Source organism: Mycteria americana, chromosome 4, assembly GCF_035582795.1.
Source record: "Mycteria americana isolate JAX WOST 10 ecotype Jacksonville Zoo and Gardens chromosome 4, USCA_MyAme_1.0, whole genome shotgun sequence".
In the NCBI taxonomy this organism is placed as follows: Eukaryota; Metazoa; Chordata; class Aves; order Ciconiiformes; family Ciconiidae; genus Mycteria; species Mycteria americana.
Window position 1 is genome coordinate 13,136,458 of NC_134368.1, and position 21,990 is coordinate 13,158,447.

The 21,990-nt window shown below is 39.5% G+C and overlaps 1 protein-coding gene across 5 annotated transcripts in view; it reads left to right on the plus strand.

The window, feature by feature from the left end:
• The window catches only part of ABLIM2 (actin binding LIM protein family member 2), a 185,357-nt gene that overhangs the window by 139,440 nt on the left and 23,927 nt on the right, over positions 1 to 21,990 (plus strand). For 3 of the 5 annotated variants that reach the window (XM_075499693.1, XM_075499694.1, XM_075499698.1), the window contains one exon: positions 11,038 to 12,801. The exons of 1 other annotated variant lie outside the window; for it this stretch is intronic. In XM_075499693.1, the coding sequence (XP_075355808.1) occupies positions 11,038 to 11,151 (114 nt within the window). In that variant the 3' untranslated portion in view covers positions 11,152 to 12,801. Of the gene's footprint in view, positions 1 to 10,196; positions 10,271 to 11,037; positions 12,802 to 21,990 lie in introns of those variants that run through there. One more of the 5 variants, XM_075499697.1, reaches the window with a different exon arrangement.

Sequence of the window (21,990 nt, forward strand, 5' to 3'; positions counted from 1 at the left end):
GTGCATTCAGCAGATTTCAGGCTTGGGCAAGACCCAGGACTCAGGGAGCCCAAGACTACATGGATTTATAGGTTTGCACAGGAACAGACCAGGATTAGACACACAGACAAACACACACACACACCATCTGTTAGTAGAGGACCCGCTTAGCGTATCTTGGTATCTTCAAGCTTTTGGGGGCAACACTAGGAATGCTGGAAGCAGGTACTAAGGTTAGATTTCACCTTTTCTTGAGCTCGATTTCACATTTGCCAGAGGATATGATTCGATGCTCACGGGTCTCTAGGAGACAAGTGCTCTCTCCGAGCAGAATTGGTTGCCGACTGGTCTTCTGTTTTCATCCTGCACAGCCAATGTCACTTGTGAAAGTGATTGTCACTTGTGAAAGTGATTGTGCCTACAGAAATGGTGAAGGCGATAGCACTTCTAAGCCCATGTATTATCCGAACTGTAGAGTGATTTATCTAGGAAAATCTTTTAAGAAAAAATCCATGTTCTGATATTCCAGTTTTATTCTGATCAGTTTTGCGGGCTGAAGCTTCACCTTGCTCTCACTGCTGCAAATCAGAACAAGCTCCTGGGTGTGATGGCTGTGGACATGGTACAGGTGGTGTCAGTGAAAGGAGACCTATAACCATTGTGTTTTATATCAACTATCAAACCTGAAAGCAGTCTTACCATGTCCAGTATGATGAGAATATCTCACACGTGATGTTTCTGATTTCCTGGTCTACTTAGGAGCAATAAGGTGACTGAATCTGCATGAGCTAGATTTATTTAACAGCCCTCTGCAAGTTGACTTGAAGCGGGCTCCTGTTTGTGAAACAGAGTTTGTTGTGAACTTTGAATGATCCGGCATAGATGTCATGGAAAAGGCTCTGTTGTTTGTCTCCGATTCCCTCTTCCAAGGGAAGTCTCCTATATTGAGTGTTCCTGTCATGCAAAATGAACTCAAGTAAATGGTATTAGCTCCTTGGGTCAAATTAAGGGAGGCTGCAATGAGGGCCTCGGCTAATGGTCAAGGACCGCCAGCAGGGTGGGGTTTTAATGGGTGGTAGTGTTTTCCTAACTTTGCTCCCATTGTGAGTATTTTTTAGATTACGCTGTTGTGTAAGAAATTAAGGATTATAAAAAATATTTTCTTGTAAAAATGCATATTTTTCTAAGCCCAAGAGCTTAGAAAATAAAAGCATTCAAATAACAGGAATTCTTTCTTCAAAAGCCATGTATCTAAGCATAGAAACACTCGGCATGTTTTTGTTTGCGTGTTCTAACTCAGCAGTGAGGCAGGAGTAGCCCAGTTCCTTGTGCTCCTCGAGGAGATGTTTATGCCAACAGTGAACTAATACATGCAGCACCGAGAACTAGTTATAATAAATGACCTGCTGATTTTTAAATACGTTACTGGCACGCTGGCTTTTGAATGAATAGCCTGGATCGTCATTTAGTATAAGCTGATTAGAAATGCAAGGAATTTACACTTGATAAGGATTTGGCCCAGGATTTTTTTTAGAAGTTTCTCGCTACCACAGTGCTGTTTATGCTAATGTTAGATGAACGGAGCAGCATTCCCATGAGCTATTCTAACGGGAAATGGTGAAGAACAAGTTAATTCAGATAGTGTTGCAGAACAACAAAGCAGTAGGACAGGAATGGATTATACAATCTGGGTGAAGAAGGGGAATTGCACCTTCACCACGTCGGCAGATGACACAGCCTGGGGGGACAGCAGTTGATGCTCTGGTGAGCAGAGCCTCTGTTCAGAGGGACCTGGCCAGGCTAGAGGAATAGGTCGACAGGGACCGCGTGAAGTGCAGCAAAAGTAAATCCAGATTCCCGCACTTGTGACAGAATAATGCACAAGATGGGGGGAACAGCTCTGCAGGAAAGGACCTGGGAGGCCTGATGGAAAACAAGCTGAACGTGCGTTGGCAGCGCACCTTTGCACTAAAGGGGTTATGAAGGAAAACATACCCTTCTCAGGATTAGGCACTGGAAGGCCAAGAGGCGACAGTCACAAGTTGCAGGAAGGGAAATTACATTAGATATAAGGAACAAGTTCCTCACTGGGAGAACAGTGCACTGGAACAGGTTGCCCAAGAGGCTGTGGAGTCTCCATCCCTGGAGGCATGCAAAACTCAGCTGGACGTGGCCTTGAGGGATGTGGTCTAATTTTAAAGTTGGCCCTACTTTGAAGACCTCCATAGGTCCCTAATTTGCTTAGGTTGGTGTATTCTCTGACGACAAAGCCTTAACATAATATAATTCCAAAATAGGATTTTTTGGTGCTCTTGCTGCAATAGGATTTGAAAAAATACATAATTTGGTCTGTCTCTGAATATTTTATCAAAAGGATCATTTTATTATGCAGGGGCTTAAGTGCAAGTGTCCTGGAGCAAACGTCCCTATTTTGGACAACTGAAGTCCTGAGTTTCCAGGGACTAAGACATCACCTTTGGATGGCACACGTTAGCACATTCCTTACCTGCTGGTTTCCCAGTGGTGTTCCACATGGCCTGGTTTTTTTTTTCCAAAGGAAGCTGGGCTTATGGACACTTTTGAAAATCTTGATACCTCTTTTAAAGTACTTTTTTAAGTACATAAAAGTACCTTTTATGATTTAGGCCTTGGGCTCCTGAAAGCATGCACTTGATACTTTTATCTTAGATTGGATATTGTTTGCCTGTTATTCAGTCATAGCAATGTGATTCAGTGCTTGCACATCCAAATTGATGGTTCATGCCCAGCTGCATAGACTTTTTTTTTTTTCCTCCTGAAGTTGCTTTTATCACAGAATATAAGATTTCTTTTGTGGTCACAGGCTGGTAGTTTTGAAAGCCAACATAGTTAGAGTCTTCCATTTGGAAACCATCTTTTAGTGTTTTCATTTGATTTTCTTATCTTAATGTATCTTAGTTTCTTTAGCCTTTTCTCTTGAATGTCAGAGAGTTAAAAGCATTATTCATTCATGCCTATCAAATACAGTAGAAAGTAAATTATTCCACTTTTGTTTGAGCCTGTTCATTCTTTGCTTAACAGGTAGACACTGAAACAATTGCTAAGGAAAAATTCTGGCATGTCAAGTAGCAAACCTTCATCTGCCACCTTGTTCTCTTGTGAACAGAAGTGAGAGATTTAAACATGGGTGCGGTCTTGTTTGAACAGAGCACTCACATTAATTCAAACATGCTTTTCCTCCTGAAACTGCTTGTCTGGATTTGTTTTAGGGATGACATTTTTTCCACTATTTTTTATTCAACAATCCCCCTGGGTTCTAGCCACTTCGGCTGCAACCATTTTAGGACTGGTTTCCAGTAACCAAGCCTGAATTTATAACAGCCCCAGCTCCTAGATGTCATTCATAAAAGTAATGTTGTGTGTCCCAGCCCCTCTGGAGCTCCGATGGGGAAAATCCGAGCAAAACTGGAATGCTGTGTGTTTTAACATAGAGCAGTGCAGTTTGTCGTTTGGGGCTGGTTTTGAGGTTAGGGCTCACTTCACGATGAAGCTGATAGCCTGGAGTGAAAAATTGCAGGTCACCGGCTTCAGTGGAACTTCACGCTGTTTAACTTGAAAAACGTTTGTGTGGTGTTTCTTATTCTAGGCATATGCTTGTGTTGTGATCAGTGCTGGATGTCTATATCAGTTTTCAAAGCCCTTACAAAAGGAGCTGTTGTAAAATGAAAATATGCATTAGAAATTATGTGATAGGTATGAAAGCTAATTCCTATCAGTCAAAACACTGTGGGAGTGAAGAGAGATTAGATGTGGAGCATTCATATTACAGATGCACTAAAGCCCAAACTAAGGGAAACTGGAAAATTTGCTTTAAGAATAAGGTATTTTGTACCTAAATCAAATGAAATTTTTGAAACTCAAAATCTTATATATATTTCATAATTCATTATGGATTCATAGTTTTAGTTTTATTTATGAATTGTTTTCTTAATTATATAATATTTTTAATCAGGAGTCTGCTGAAGGCAATTACTTACATCAGTGTCAGTATGAAGAAGCTCATTTGGTTGAATGACAGAATGATGGCACAGGTTATCCTCAGACATGTTCTATGTGTACTGCTGTGTAGGTAATATATTGATATCCCTGAGAGAAATACTTGTATCTTTTCAGCTTTTTGCATATTTAGGGATGACTCAGCTGGGGAAAATACTGAATGTACAATGCTACTACAGAATATTTTGTGTGTGCCTTGTGATATTTCACAAGAGGTCAGATTGTAAGTACCCCACAGCAGCAGTGCTGAGTGGAATGCAGCTTCTTTGTGAAGTTTCATGATGCCCTGAGGTACTGAACGAGATACATCCACGGATCCAGGAGCCTTCTATAGATGCTTGGGGTGACATCGGCATGGGGAAGGGTTTCGGACTCCTTTCCTCACTGCTTCTGTTACACTGCTTTTCCTGGGAGCCTTTTTGGGGACCCACATTGCTATGTGGAAGCAGAGGAGAGGGGGATCTCTACCTCCTGCCAAGGCTGGGTTGCACAAGTGCCCCAACTGTTCAGTGCTGTGACTAAGTGCCCTCATCGAGCGTAACCGCAATTGTAGCACCGACTGCCACGTCCCCTGGTCAATGGAGTTGCTCTAGTTATCTTTTGATACCTTTTGAAGTTCATTAGATGGCAACTCATGCTGTTTCTTAACTTTCCCTCCCCTATCACATAATTACTTAATAGTTTGAAATATTTATTGAGCGTGAAGCTTAATTATGTTGTAGATGAGCATAACATTCAATACTCCCTTGGGAACGTGGCACATGGCTAATTACAGCTTTGTAATTAGGCATGCAGTAGGCTTAGAAGAAACCTCTGAAAAGCCTGCTGAGCCCCAGCAGTACAACAGAAAGAAGGGGGAAGAGTGCAAACCTTGTGAAAGCAAAACGAGGATTCAAAATTCAGTAGATAATAAATTTTCCAGAAAATTACAACTGGGCTTCCGAAAGTAATATTTGGGCTAACTTTGAGAGGCACAGGAGAAGTGAATGGGGTGGGAGAGAGGAGAAAAACTGGAGAAGGGAGGAGGCTATTATTGTTCCAAGTATATTCAGTTGAGATACTTTTAACATCCTAATGAATACAGGGAAAGACTATGGTCCCACCAGCAAAGCCTCTGCACTAACTACCCTAAAGAGCTAAGCTCTGGTTATTTACGTGAATGCTCGCTTAACTGTGGATAAACCTTTCCCAGTAAATCCCAGTTTAGTTTGACTATTTTGCATTTTGAAGACTCTGGAAAAGATCCTGTAGCTCTTACTTCTGGATTTTGTGGATCAGAGGTTCAAGTGTTACAAGGATTCTGAACAAAAATGAATTGGACAACTACTTAAAATTACACTCCATAAAATGGAGTGCACAGTAGTGCTTCAGAGAGACTATCTGAAAGATTCACTATGGATTCAAGCAAAGGCAATGTAATGCTCAGCTGTCATTTCCTATGAACATAATGTAACAAAAAGCAAAAGAGAAACAAACCTGAGGTTTTAAATGATGTCTAGGAGTTAGGACTTTGATTTTTCTAGTCTTCAACTCATCACCTCCTGCCATCCACTGTGTTGGTTCATTGGTTCACTATGGACTCATGAGGAAGTGTGATATCCTCTGAATTTCCTACATCAGCAGGTTTTCACATGAGGACTCCCATCTAATTACTGACACAGAATAAACATGCTTGTGCAGCATGACCTGGTCACAGCTTGCTGCAGGACGGCTGTAGGTTAATTGCAATTTTCCCTTCCTGTGACTTACTCACACTAATGCCATATTCCTAAGTATTAGTTTTGAAGATCTCTGAATTTCATTAAAAGCACAATTATTCTCAGGGAAAAGAAATCTCATTGAATTAAATAAACATTATAAGTCTATTTAGAATGATTAGTGGCTTTTTAGCAGGCTACAGAAAAATAGAGGGAAGCCTCATTAATTTACAGCAAAAAGCATCACTTCTTTCTGAGATAACACTGTGGAGCAGGTATTTGAATGTGCAATTAATTACTTTTGTTCTGAGAGACTCAAAAATGAGCGCGTATCTGTACTGCTCATTTTAATGATTGTGTTTCATAGAGCATGAGGATTTTCCATTATAGTGGTTGCATTGCAGTAGAGAGGTTTAGCTCAGCCCTTGCTTAGTTCTATATATCTTACTAAGAAACATTTGCGTTTTAATTCTTCCATTGTGTGTTTGCATGTTTTAGGAGAGCTAGCTACATAACTACAGCAAGGTGTGGTGACCCTTCTTACACAGTGCTGTGTCCTATGGGTAACACCCAGGTGAGGAATTACAGCAGCAGCATTCGGTTCCCAAGCTGCAGGCCACCTTCCGGCTTCCCAAAGTGGGATCCCATGGTTGTGATCCCGTATCTCTAATCCCAAATGCTGTCAGTGCAGGTGAGAGATTGTGCTTCTGGAGACACGACTCTCCTCTTCCATACAAAGCCACCACTGTGACCCATGGACGCATCTGGTGGATCCTCAGCACTTTACTGAACTTGAGCCTCACTGTCTTTTTCTGCTTTCCCATGCAAGCTGACACAAAATGCTATCCAGAACAAAAGATTGAGCACTATTGACTTTACAAGCCTCAGATTAATACAATTTTAACAAAACAGTACGATGCAGTAGTCCTTTCTAGCGTGGCAATTTCACACTTAAATATATCCAAAATGCTGATGTTCTGATGCTGCGAGCTCCGGTATAGCAGTCTTTTTAATGAAGAACCATCTTTAAACTGTTTACCTTATCTTTTAGCAAGGTTTTCAGGTAGCATCATGTTAACATCACTGAGCTCACTTAAATACAGTCAGTTCAGAGTGTGGGCAGAAGGGAACCTTAATCTGCTCCTCTGTACTCTCCTCAGGGTCTGCTGCGTGCCCAGCTTTGTCATTGATGCAGAGCAGAGAAGTAAAGCGAGTTAAGCTGCCTGAATATGGCCAAATTGTCACAAAGGGAATTAAGAATCGGTTACTAGCACACTGTAAAACACCCAGACTTCCTATGTAAACAAGGCCAACACTAATAAAAAAAGGAATGAATGCTACTTTTACTAATAAGTTTGGCCATTCCTTTAATGGCCCAATGATGCACTGTTAACATAGCTGGATATTTTAAGCTGATCCAATCTTAAAAAAAAAAAAAGAAATCATGTTCTTGGCCTTATAAAGCATAGCTTTACGTACACATCTTTTCTCATACCTCAAGATTAATATCCTCCCTATTCCCTACGCATAATTTTCAATTTCCCTTCTTTTGTTTGACTAATGAGACAAGGTAACGCTTCAGTTAAGACAAATTAATATTCAAATAGCTGAGAAGAAAGATAAATCAATCTAACATTTCTTAGGGGTGCATTTTTTCTGCCTTTGTTTGGGAAGAGCTCTAGGTCTTAAAGGTATATGGTTTAGGAAAGTCCCAACAATAGTGCAGACAAAATTTAACATCATACATACAAAGAAAAGTATGAACATAAACTTCCCACACTGGTCTATTCCCATGGTGTTTAGACCCTTCAAATACTTGTAGACATTTACCATATTTTCCCTTAGTCATCATTTGGCTAAGCTTATACATACTTAGGCCTTTTAGTCTTTCCTCATAAATCAAACTCTGCAACCCATGATTACTTTTGTTACTTTTATCTGAAGCTTTGCCAGTTTGATGACATCTTTCTGGGATCAAGGTTTATTCCAAAATTTGCAGACAGAACTGTAATCATTGCTGCTTCTAGGGTCGGTCCCAAAGCTAGAGCCCATGATGCTGAGGAAAGGGATGGTGAAAGTGTCTGAGATGCAGGGAAAACAGTGGGAATTATGCTACACTGGGCGCACGCTGGTGTCCTCAGAGAAAGTTCAGACAAAAGGGGAACTGTTCCCTTCTACTAGAATTGATTTTGCATGTGGATAATGCATTGATGGAGTAAGGAACTTTGCTAATATTGCAGTCTGGTTGTTAGTCCTTGAGATGAGGGACAGTATGTGGAGGAGAATTAAAAGCAAAGAAACTGCCTAGTGGAATGGGAGGTGGAAATAAGTGAGCTCGTGCTTCCCCCATCTCAGTCTCTGCTACTGCATCCCTGGGCTGGAAACTCTCAACTCATTTTGAACCAGGCGGCATCAACTGAGAACTTCTCTGAGGAAAAAAATAAATGTTGCTGGTGTAAAACAAAACCAGTATAATTAGAAAATGAGTGCGTGCAAGGAATGAAGGTGATGTCATCTGGATCGAAGCAGAGGGCAGAACGCGTATCTGATTCATGCTGGCTTGGATAGGTGCATGCGGACTGAAAGCTTGCTAAGCCTGCGGGCGAAGCAAAATGATAAATGGCAAAGTATGGCCTTGGAGAGGAAAGGGGGAATTGCAGAGCTTGTGCTGAGATTGGTGGCAAGCTTCGTCAGGAGGGGAAGTGGAGCGAGTATTCGACGCCCTGCAGAAAAGGCCCGAGGCCTGACATAGGGCTTGCTGACTCTCTCTCCATTGACCTTCAGTATTGAAACAGATCTGATGAGACCACAGCAATTTCTAGGAAGAAATGGTGTCATTTACCTCAAGAAAAAAAAATGGTGAAATTGTTCCTTTTAAAGTTTTACATCTGCTATGGTTTTGGATGATTGGCAAAGTGGGTTTACCTGCAGGGTATAGGCTTTCTGATTTTCTCTTTGATTATGACCTACAGTTTGTCACTGCTGTCTCCTGAGTGAGGGGACATCTCAAGTCTTATCCTCAATCTGGAAAGTAAGGTAAAATAAAATATGATACACTTTGCTCATCCCAGACTTCTTTTTCAATCCCACAACTTACAGACACGTTCCTTGCTGTGAGAAATTGCTGAAGTTAAGCTTGCTCACATTTGTCCACTGGATTACCAGGAAAATATGAAAAAAAAATCAGTGCAGAGAGAAGTTACTTTTTCTTTCCAGACCCAGTAGAATTAAATTCTGTCAGTGAAAGATGGTTTCTAAAATACATTGTCAGATGTTGCTCATTTCCATGCGATACAGGATCTCCTTTGCCAAATATGCACGGTGTGTTTGTTCCATGCTATGCATAGTGCTTATGGTGGGTTGCTATCATTGGTCAAATGAAAAATGAAGGCTCAGTTCCAAACTCTTAGTCACTGTTGTTCTGAATACGTGGGTTTTCAAGGGAAAAAAAACAAGGCTGTCCTTTTTTAAGAAACCACAAGGGCCCATAATGACCATTCAAGGTAATTAAATGTAGTGATTTCTTAGAAAAAAATTAATTAATTTTCCTTGAGTAATTTACATTACAAAGATGAATGCCTTGTTAATAAGTGGCAAGTAAAATTTTGCTTTCGAATTTGTCCAAAAAATAGCTTTGTAAGGTAGGCCAATGGGGCTGTGTCCATCCTGGTCAGGTAGACCATCGTGGGATTACCAAGGCATGTTAGCAAGCTCTCAGCCACAATTTTGGCTAATAGCAGCAAGAACTCTTCCAGACGATGCTGGGACCTCATTCAAATGATAGACAACCTTGGCTTATTTGAATTACCAGAAAAAAACGTAGGCTAAATGACCCAGTGGCTCTCTGCCTCTGAGGAGTGCTGTGCTCCCCTCTGCCTTCAGCATCTTGCACTCAGCATTTGCAGGCAGCATTATTCACATTTGTGAGGACTGTATCTCCTTTAAAATTACCCTCCTGGCTGGCTTGCCAGCATGCATCTTGAGAATGAGTGATGTGGACTAGATGATGTTTTTGAGCCTCCTCGAAATGACGAGGACGTTGACCCCAGGTTTCGCACCTCCTGGGAGGTTCTGCAACCAGGAGGCAGTGAGATGAAAGGAAAGGGCCGATATCCTTCCTGTGAAATAACGCAGTTGTCTAATGTGTGATGAGCCTGATTCTGCTGTGTGAGGCATGTCCAAGTGTTTCTTGCGCTTAGCAGCTTTGGAAGACCTCGTTTCTGGATGCAGGAGGTGCTTCAGCAAGCACCAAGGTGCTCAGGCTGGGGCTGCCTGGAAGGAGAGCTGCGCCTGGGGACTTTCAAGTCAAAAGCTCGGTTGGGGAGGAGAGGGTTAGATGGCAGGGCTGGTCCCAGGTTTCAAGGAAATCTTTATGGAAGAGGAGAGGCCACGTTTAAAAATTTCAATTTGTAATTCTCTGCATTTGCACTGTAGTTGCAGAGTCCTTGAGAAGCTCTGTAATTGCACTGAATCTGTCCCTTTCAGACAGTGTGTGTTTAACACGTCGGAAGCAGAGAACCATAGCTGATACTACTGAAATGCTTGGACAGGAGTTAGTCCACAGTTATCAGAAGAATTTTATAAGATAGTAATTTGTAATTTAGACATTTATCTTTTCTGCCTTTTCTGTGTGTATATATACTAGTAATTGTTAGGCAAACTGTATATACTTTCCTTATCCTAACTCCTTCCAATGTATTATGTTGGTATTCTCCCCTCTTCATCTATCTTTTTTTTTTAATATTGAATCATGAAAACATGAAATAGAAGCATAGTTCTTGGCATTTAAAAAAAAAACATATATCCAGCTTGGACTTCTGATATGAGTTTATCCCCATGGATAAGCATATTTTGGATTTAAGAATTTAGCAGTGTGCTCTCTCCTTTGTTACAAGGCTGCTATTAATGGACCAGTGTGGTGTCCACCACTCTCATTAAAGATCAAGGCAAAACAAATCCAAGTCTGAAATTACGTTGTTATCAATCCCTTTAAAGTCCTGGAATAGCTTGAATTTGTTTCAGCGTGCTCTGTCATCAAGCACCGTGTATAAACACATCTTTTTCCCGAAGACCATAGCTTGTGCTCGGTTGGAACTATATTGAAAAGATTATTTATTTTCAAAAGTCACTACTGCCATCAATAATTTCATTTCCCAGCTACTCTGAGCTCATTTGGTTTTGATGCAGTCTTTTCCAGAACCAATTTGGGATTTTAAATGCAAATCCTAATGCATTATTTTGTGGTGTGTTTTAAAACTTAGGAAGAGCAGAAATATTCCTGTGCACAGAAGAGCTTAATAGTACCTTTTGTATTTTCATTTTCAAGAGGCATTTGTCCCCTGAAGAGTTCCAGGAAGTCTTCAAAATGAGCATTGAGGAATTTGATCGTCTGGCACTTTGGAAGCGGAATGACCTGAAGAAAAAGGCCCTGCTTTTCTAGCCCCTCCCGGATAAAATACGTGCTTAATCAAAACAAAAATAGTCTTGCCAGAACTATCACATGCACTTGCTGTTGAACCATTGTCCAGCTTCATTGTGTTAGTATGTGTCGGGGGAAACAGGACAGATTAGATGGCAACGCGTTGGAATACAGAGAATTTGCTAATCTTGCATGACCAGATGGTTTTGTCAGTAACTCCTGGTCCTACCCAGTTTACAACGTGCAAAAAAATCTAGCTTTAAATTTATTGTTGCTTGCAGTTATTGCTTGATGCAAATGGAAATTATGAAAGGAAGAGAAAAAGTGTAGCTGTGACAAAGGAAATGCATCCAACATTTTGTTCCATTAAGTTTTACAACACAATTTTTACAAAATCAAGTAAGTAACGAATATAAAATTCTCCAACAGGGGATCACATGCTATTAAAAATATGGTAAAAGCCAAAGAAAAGCATGTCCGCAAGCAATTATTGCAATTGTTTATGTGTGGTACTTTTTAAGAATGAAAGCAAAAATATGGAAGCACCTTAATTCTACTTCTTATACTTTAGACACAGCCTACTCTCTAAAAGGTCATATTTGTCTAGAAGGTAACTAGCTATCTTTAATTACAACACAAGAGTTTTTATTTTATTAAGAATATATTGTGACATAAAACAGTTATAATGACTAAAATGTATACAGACCTACTTAAAAAGTTAGTCCCATTCATCAGGAAAACTGAAGCCTTATTCAAAACTGGTTTAAGAGTGTATTGTGCCAGTTAACTGTGTTTTCCTACGAGTTTGGGGTGTTTGGAGAACTTTTTTTTACATTTCATGCTGATAACAATACCATGTAATCTTAATTATATGCAGATAGATATATCTATCTATAAAAGAATTGTTTTCATTAATATATGTCCTAAGTAAAGACATTCTTACTTTCTCCACTTTCTGGCTTTACACGGTAAGCCATGAGAACTGTGATGGCAATTGGTAGGTGTGGAAATGGAACAGTTCAGCATAAAATGTAACAAAAAAAGCTTGGTGTGCTCTATCAATAATACATCCAATTATAATCAAATATATAAAACCCTCATGCATTACTATTTGCATGTTTCTATACAAATCAATTTAAAAAAAAAAAAAACAAAACCTATGTGATACTGGTGCAGTACCTTGAAACTATCTTAAATAACAAGCAAAGCTAACAAAATCGAAGCGTTTGATATGAGCGTTAGACCTTAATATCTCTTCCAGCTGAAAGACTGTATTAAATTTAATAATTTCATATAGTCAGAAGAATGGTTGCTGACAAAGAATGTTTTAAAGCGAGTTGCTAGTTTTGTGTGGTACTAAAAGAGCATTACAAAAAGTACATTTTTCAGCCATGTGTCAGTATTCTGCATTTTTACTGCCTTGAATGTTTGTACTCACTTCCTACTTCACTATGTCTTTTTGCATTTCCTTGAAGTAACTGGTTAATATATGCACTACAACACACTGTTTCAACTGACCCAGCATTGGAAAAACCATAGCATTGAACATGCCTTCTTCCAACTAACTTTCAAAATCCCTGCTGTTGGAAATAAATATTTTCTCATGACCTAAATGTTTTGTCTGATGATACAAATGTTTAAAAAACTCATTAAAACAAATACATAACTGAATGACTTTGCTAACGTGTGTATAATTTTTAGATTGCACTGCTGCTCTGGATAGGGTCTTCCCATGATATTAATGTAAATAATATGTAATTTGCATTAGTTTTGCTCAGTGAGGAGAGCGTTAAGTGTACCTCCGAATGTCAACTTACTGTGAAGTTGGTCATGATTTAAACCATCCACCTAGCAACTGCAACATCTCACCAAGCAAAAGCTGCTCCACTGGTGATGGTCAGTGTACAGAACCATTAGCCAGTCTTCACTGAGAGCTCCTGATCACCTGTAGACCACATCCATAATGCTCTTCAACCTCAGAGTAGCTTGTTATGTTTTGCCTACATGTGAAAATTGGCAGCCCACTGAAATGGGCCAATCTAAAATGTGATCAGCAAGGCCCATTGGTACTACGAAAATTTAAATCCAGGAGAACAATTGGTTGGAGAATAATGATGAGTAAGTTTGACATTGGTGAAGACCACTCCTCATCTACACCTTTCTGGGACATCAGATTGATTACAGGCATCTTCTCCATGAGTAAAAAAATTGCAGGTTGATCAAAGAAATCCATATACCGGTGCAGATCAGGTTCAACGTGGATCTTCATAAATAATTTGAAAATTGCTTAACCACAGCAGCTATTGTACCAGTGTAGGATACAACCTATGCTGCAAGGAAAATGTGCCTTACTAAGCAACACGTGATCAACAGCTCCATGCTGCTGTACTGTATTATGCAGATGTATAGCTGATGACAAGTGGGGACAGTGAGATCATGTGAGCTCTGTTTGACCCATTTATGCTGTTTTGAGCCACTTAGTCTATTATAACATCAACAGCCTTAAACGTGTCTCCTGAAGATCCTTGTCCTACCTGAGCTAAATCAGATACAATTCTTGTTTTATATACCCCCATGTAGACGTTCTAGCTCATGAGCATCAGTTCTTATCACAACGTGTAACTGTACCTAGGAGTGGTACCCCATCATCTATCTATATTTGCTTACAAGTCAGTTTGTCATTCTGTGCTCCCTTGTATGGTCAGTGAAGAGAAAAAAAGCACTTCAATCACATCCTAATGTTCAGAACTAGTTATATGAATTGCACCTATCATGTTTCTGTCCACTGAATATAAAGCAAGCTAATCCAACTGCAGAAGTATACATTGCAAGCTATCTAATCTTAGATGAAGTTAATTCTATGCCTACAGTCTGTAAGTGAAAATAATAAGCCAGATTTAACCAAGTTGGTGGAATACCAGTCTTGCAACCATTGGCAGTTCCTAGACCATGTTACCAAATCACTTTCAAGCCATCAGGACGGTACTTTGAATTGCACAGATCTCACAAAGTGCCTTAACACAGTAATTCTTTGTGTTCATTATACTATTCACCAAACAGGCATGTATTCGATGCCAAACACGCAAAAATGTTGTAGAAGACAGTCAGTTTATCAACTTACGTTTCTACTACCAGCCAAAACCAAAAAGGAATTTTGGCTTCCATACACAAAACCTTTGCTGACGTTAGATGAACAAGTACTCTTGTGTGCCCTTCTTATTTCATTTTCCTGAAAGTCTGAAATGGTCTGTGGATGTCTGTTCTGCGCAAAGGTGGCATAACTCAGTAAGCTGTTCTGTTTTTCAGATGATACATGTCGGTGTATCACTGTATATTTAAAGCGTCTGCTGTCATATGGTGTAGGGACCTATTTAGTTAGGCTTTCTAGCCTAACTAAATTCTCATTTACAATATGATATTGTATGCCGGACTTGGCACCAGCCAAATACATCCCTGTAAAAGGGCCATAAAGTGAGTAGTGTTGTAATTCACTTCACTGCTAAGTTTTCTGTACATGACCTAAACTCCATAAACCAGAACATGGCATACCAGAGAATACAACATTTGTGTTTCAAAAATTTATCATACTTTCCCCATTTAAAAACTGCAAATTGGAATTTTAGTCATGTAGCCTTTTTTCAGGAACTTAAGAGTGTCTTATTAAATGTGGATAGACTAACATGTGCATAATCAATGTTCTGGTTTATTTCTAGAGTTCCATATGCTAATCTTAAATAGCATTATGAAATGGAAAATGCATTTCAGAGTAATTAGATAAATCTTTGCCAGAATATTCCATCTGATAGTGTGGTCCAGCATTGGCAGTAACAAACTGAGAGTCTCAACAAATCATCGGCTGTTTCTTAGGTAATGCTCTTTCGAGTTATTAAGATACTGTTCCATAGTCCTGTGTTCAAGGAACTGCTGTCTTTCACCATTTTGGTAAGTATGGCTATGGCTATGCAGCTCAAAAGGATCAATATAGCTCTTGAAGGATCCTATTTTGATATGTATACAAGAAGCAAAGGAATTCTGTCACGGATTTCATTTTCATACTTGGATCTGAAGTGTATGTCTCAGCTGTTCATGACAACCCTGACGTATGACCTAATTCTCACCTCATGTATTTTAAAGAAGGCATGTCTCAAACACAGCAATGAAAGAGCCAACTTATTTCATCATCATCGTCTTTGAGACAAAGGAACACATGGATTTTTGTGGTTGCTGAGGAATATCTGACCAACAATTCCAGATAGGAAACCAGGCGTGCCAGATTACCAGCATAGCTGTCTGAGAAGGCTGGACATTTTTGTCTGACCTTCTGCTATTTCTTTTCCTTGTGGTTCAGGGGAGAACTCTGAAAACTGGAATTGCAGAAACAAAAATACATAGTTGTGAGGAGCTACCTGGAATCTAATAACCCTCTGAGACAAGGTTAGTTCTACATGAACAAAAAAGATAAGTTCAGACCAAGAGAGAGGCCTTGTCTTACATTCCTCATTTTGATGAGGAACCATCTATTTAACATTTCCCAAGCGTGACCAAGCCAGACCATTAATTTTATTAGCCTTTTCACAGATCTGCAGGAAAATGCTGTTCTGCTGTTTGCAGATGAGCTAGGTGAGATCCCAGGCACTGCCATCTGTGTGGCGCATGGGCTCCAAGGTGTCCTTGCATTCTCCTGTCCCTTTGACTCGGGCGTGTGAGGAAAAGGGTCATGTTCTAAGCTTCCCAAGATCTAGACTGACCCTTGACCAATGTGATTACCTGATAGCTCACAGGCATGGCTACCATTTTTCAGATATCTTAAATATCTGAAAAAAAGACAAATGTTTTTAATATCACAATGACAGGCTGCAACCCTCTTGTACATGTAAAATTATACTGGAGGCTTGCATTTCTTCTTCATAGCCAGGCCACCTCTGAGGTATGGCCAAATCCTCACAGGCTCACGGGAGGTGCCTGGAGTCTTTGCAGCCCTTCTCACTTTTTCTGTTCTGTGAAAAGCCATGTTTGTTAGAAAAGGTGGTAGTCAGTAAAAATGCATGCCTTTGAAACATTAGATCTCAATAGTTTACCTCTCTGATAATGAAGCACGCACAGCAAATTGAAGTCTGTCGGGTTATTGCAGCTGGTTAGTATTCCCTCCTCACAACCACCGTCTGGGAGGTAGAGCTAAGAGAAGTAAGTAGGTTTGCGTTTTTCTAAGTGCTCTTACGTTCATGATTTAGCACATTTTCTTCCTACCACTCAGTGTTTGACATCTTGACTACTATGCACGCAGGTATTTGTAAGTAGGTTCCATATTTTTTTTTTAAATGGTTGAACACATCTATGCAGAATTCAAGCAGTCTGGACGAGCCAGTAGTCCTTCTGTGCCAGACTGCCCAACAGCAGCAGCTCCAGAGTGATCAGTAGGAAACCAAAACCAGACAGAAGCAACGTGTCCCACATATCTAAATTATAATGATTCAAGGCTTTAGGGAAGAGGTTTACTGTCTCAGCTATGATGTATTTACCATTTGTTAGAAGTCGGGGTATCCTTGATTTCTTTTTCTCGATCTTGTTACATTTGTGTCCTGAATGATTTGCTGTTGACCTGTTGTCTCCACTTGCTATCATGCAGTCCTTTATTACATTCTCTAACTCTTCTCTGCTAAAAATGGCAATGTTTTCAATGTCTTTGGAGATTAAAACCTTTCTTGCCCCTGATAATTCTGCTGCAAGCTCCTCTCAGCCCATTGTACCTTGTATGCAGGAGGTGGTCTGACAGAATAAAGGCATTACAGTATTTGCTTTATATTCACCGCATTATGTCAAACATTATAGCATCTTTTTCTACAGGGAACAAAGAAAGGTAAGAATGACTTTGACTTTTTTAATACAGATATACGTTATGCTGAAGCCCTGCTAGAGCTATTCTCACTATTGTAAGCTGTTGGGGTTTTTTTCCCCCGAGTCGACATGCTCCTGAACTCTGACAGAAGAGTAATTTTAATTTTTTACAGTATCTATACATTTTTCTATGAACTGATAATTAAATAGGTAAAATGATTAAAAGCAAATTAAAAAAAATTGAAGTTGCCAATCTGAATTTTCACAGTTCTCTGGCCTGGAATAATTCAGTTGTGGAACCAGGTTAATACTCTTCACGCCACTTGACAATTTTGCTAGTCAGACTTTAAACTCTCAATTTAAGGATCTGCAATACAGACACTTTGGGCTCCCCAGTTTTTGCCGATTTTATACTAGACATTTTTCATCTCCCAGCTAGTGTTTGATAGATGGCAGTGCCTGCAGGACTTTATGAGTCACTGTATAAGCATCAAATTGTTCAAATTGCATTTTTTTCCTTATCGTTTTTTTCAGTGTAATAACTGGTTATTTTTACAGTGCAATAAAAATAACATAATAATCAAAGGCTACTGAAATAATTTATTCTATTTTAAATGGCACAGAAGAGAATAAATACCTAATAGAAGCTGAAATGTATCTCTTATTTTGAGTAGGGGCCAAAATTACCGGGTTCTACAGAAGAATGTACTCCTGTTGTCAGTAGTGGGAGAACTCTGCTGCTGTAGGTTATTATGAGGTGCTGAATTTCAAGGCAGACACTTTCCTCCAGGGTCTATAAATGTTTTTTAAAATATTCTATAAAAATATAAATATCAGATTATGTGCTTTCACATTTACTTTACCTTTGTACCTCTGAAATAGGCTCACATATAAATTAGCATATTTCAGGTCTTCTACGCTCATGAGATGACTAAAATTAGTATTTCTATACTAACATCAGTGTGACAACACTTCTGTTATTCTGAAATTAAAAGTTTTTATGAAAATTTTCTTGAACCCTATCGTGCTTACTAAAAAATGGTGAAACTTCTTACTGAAATTCAGTAAGAAATAGAGGCCTAATATTTGCAGAACAAACCTTGTAAGTATACTTACTCTGTATCATCAGACCTTCATTTCCAAACACTGCACGGAAGGCAAGCATTAAAGTAGCGCATGCCCAACCATAAATAAGGTATTTTTCTTTCAAAATCCTTCTAATTCATTGGCTTAAATGGAAATATTGGAAAGGGGTTTTGGAGCAGAAAAAGTATGGCTTTGTTACTTGTGAAAGTATCATTAAAAGCAAAGCTGGCCAAGCTTTCTTGAAGGGATAAGAAAATTACTCATAAAAAAGTGACATTGTATCACAGTGAGTCAACTCGAGAGTAAATAAGGTGTGAATAAGGAGTAACTTGAAGTAGCTTTTCCAGTGCTTACGTACGTGTATTTCTGTAGGAAAAAGTGCAAAGTAATGCACAAGTAAAACAACACAGTGGGTTTATCTGAATAATTGAGATTTTCAACAGAGTTGCACAGGCATTATTTTGACAGAGGATAAGTTTAAGACCTGGCTGTTCCCTGATCTTGATGATAAAGGAGAAGGAAGGTATAGAGTTTCATACCTTGTTGAGCAATGCAGGGGGAAAAAGAGGCAGGGAAGGGCTGAGATTCCATTTTTGGCCTAATCTTGCTTGAATTCAAAGAAAGCAGGGGCAAGGAGGCGAGATTTACTGGAAATCTTCTCCCAGTGTGTTCAACCAATTTAAAAATAAAAATAATGAGACTAGGATTTTTTTTTTTTTTAAAGTTTGTACTACCCAAAGGTAGAGCTACTTTTCAGTGATGCTGGGGGTTTAATATGCAAGTAATAAAAGCAAGTTAGCATAGCATTTTGAAAATGTCAGGCGCTAAATGCTAAGCCCACTGAAATCAGTGGCATTCTCACCTGCGCAAGACCGCAAAGGTCAGGTTATATAGAAATTCTTCTAAAACTGAAATCAAAAGGAGGGATTGTTTGTTTATCTTTAGCTCAAACAGAAGCATATGAATGGGAAGTAACCATTTTTAGCTACACATTAAGATTCCATAAAGTATATATTAACCTTTTGTATGTATTCCCTCCTTCACCCAGATGCAAACTCAAGTAGCAGTGGAATGAAGAGCCTAATTTAAGATATTTTACATCTCTGTGAAGAGAAGATAGTTGCAAATAGTTTTGTTACACAGAAGACCTATCTGTGTCGAGGGTAAGGAGGGGCCCGTGCATTATGTAAAAGCTGCATAATCCCTCTTCTTGAAGTTTCTGTAACGCACACTTTTTCAAACTTGCTTTCTGCAGAAAGGTGAATGGCATTTCTATAAAAGTAAGTTTTACCTGTATCAGAAGTCCTTTTGGGGCACATATATACTCAGCGCTGTGAGATTCCTGAAACAGATTTTAAAAGTATATCTAAAATACGATTTTTTTTTCCCCCAGTGAACCTGGAAAGTATGTGGGACCCAAGAAAAAAACAAGTCATTGAAGAGATACTTCAAAAAGATACTCTTAAAAAAATCAGAACGATGCTGAGTATTAGAGTATTAATAACAATAGATTCTGCAGTAACAGGATCACAGTATATGATAAGAAAGGGGAAAAAAAAACTTTATCAAGAGCTTTCTGCTGTGGGTAGGAGACATTTATTCCTAGTTTGTAAATGCCTCAAGCATCTGAGACAGCTGTAGAAACACTGGTGTTTTCCTTACAGAAAAATCACAGTTTCAAAGTAACAGAAGAAGATTTTTGTTCTAAAAAGCTGTAACTTGCCTTCTGGTTTTGAAATCCTGCCATCATTATGTTTTACTGAAGAGAGTGGTAATTACCGTAGTGTCACTCCATCTCTTGACAGCCCAGCTTGCACAGTAGATTTGCCTGCTTTTCGCTGTTCCCTGAGACCATCCATGCCCCCCATGCCAACACGATGCGAGAGCAGGAGGCCGGGGGCGGCAGGCGGCGGCCGCAGCAAGGCTCGCTGCAGGGAGCCCTCACCTCCCCTGCCCACCACACCAGTGCCTTCTGCACAGGGCGCTGTCTGGTCTCTGCATGAGGTCAACATTTTGACAATTGTAGGTTTTTATGGCTGCTCCAACAACAAAAATCCCTCAGCGCCCTCCCCCTCCCAGAAAAAAAAACCCAACCCAAAGAGGCAGATTGTGTTGACAGCCTTTCTGGTACCAAATGACAAGAACATATCGGCTCTTTCTTACAGCTATGATTTCACTTTAAGATACTGAAAAAAACCCCATCTTCTTATAGAAACGTCTTGAAAGGTCTTACTGAAAAGTATTGAGCAGACTTTTGGGGGATACCAATCATCACATATCATCCAATAGATTTTCTTATACTTGTTTTCTCACCGGGATGTTGCTAAGGTTTTGGGGCCTCTTAAACTAGCAAACTCTCTGCTTATGGACGCAGTCCAAGGCAGATTTGAAGTGGAATTGAGTGTATCTTTAAAAACTGACCCATACTTTTAAATGCTTAAAGTACTGTTTTCCTGCCTTTTTACATTATTTAAGTGAGCCAAATCCAAATTGCCTGGAGTTCCTTACAAGGCATAAATCACAACAAATGGCTGGAGATTTTTTTCTCATGCCTGTGTTTCTCAGATTTCATCCAATGTTGATTTGCCAAGGGAAAAAAAAATCTTAAAACATGCATAATAACTCTTCTAAGCACATCCTAAAGATAATAAATATGGCCTGTCATTGTCATGACTTTTCTCCTTCAACACGCTGGGATTATCTGATGGTTAAAGTCCCAATCTTGTAAACAACGATATTTGGATATCTTACTGCTGGGACTACTCGATTATTTTGGGTTTTTTGCTCTGATTATTTTCTTTTTTTGTGATAACCAGTACTAAGAAGATTACGGGAAGATAAGGGCATCCCTATGGCTAAGCTTCATCAGGTCATGCCTAAAGCTTGTGAAGACTGTTTCTGTGGTAGTGAAGTTACTCTTGATAGAGTGGGAATTTATTGTGAATTATTGAGAACAAAGATAATATTTGGAACATTGCATGGATGTTTGGTCTTAAAGCTAGAAGGCACTTTGTCAAACACGGAGGATGTGTGTTTCAAATAGGGAGATTTATACAAAATTGCCTTCTACTACTTTGTGTTAGAAGATGATTAGTTTAAGAAGTTTATTGGGTGCAAAGTATGACGTACAGTTACTGTGAACCACAGATTTCCTATTAATGACGTGACTTCAGTTTCCATGCAAGAAACGCCTTAGTAATCAATTGATTTATTTTGGTCATATTGTGTTTGAGGTGAGTTATATACTGTTCCTTTTAATTCTATAAAATAGAATTTGTATTTAAATAGTGTCATTAAGACTCATGGGAAAGAAATTCACTGAATCACTAAGGTCTATTTTGCAGCTGAAGTAGCTTACAGCAGGCATATGGCCAAACTCAGAACTGGGGGGGGGATGCCATTTTAAAATGCAGCACTGTGGAAACCAAGAATTCGAATAAGAAAAAAGTTCTTTTGAACACTTCAGCTTTAGAGAGAGTTTGTCTTCAAGAAGAACTGGATGTTTGTCTCTGTGATAGATGGCCCATTCTTTAGTCCCTGTGGAGTTACCGCCAGAAGCCAGGAAGTCCTCACCAAGCTGTCCAACAGCCGAAGGACAAACCCCTTGTTATCTCACTTTCTCATCTGGCATAGGGCATAAAGTGCTTATTTTCTTGCCTGTCTTGTGATGACTATTTCTCATCTTTGTTTCTTTGCTGATCAGCTTCCTAACGTCTTCAGGACATTACTGTGGAAGAAATACTCTGCCGCGTTGCGAGAACCAAGCACCCTGCTTAGACGGCAGAGGGGCCACACAACGTCGTAGGGCAGGCAGGGGATATACACTGAAGTGTTACTTCATGTAATGTGGGCGTTAAAATTTATCAAACCGGAGGCAGTAAAGCCACCAAACCCTTGAAGTGCTCACTGCAAGCACAGAAATCAGTGGTGCTAGGCACG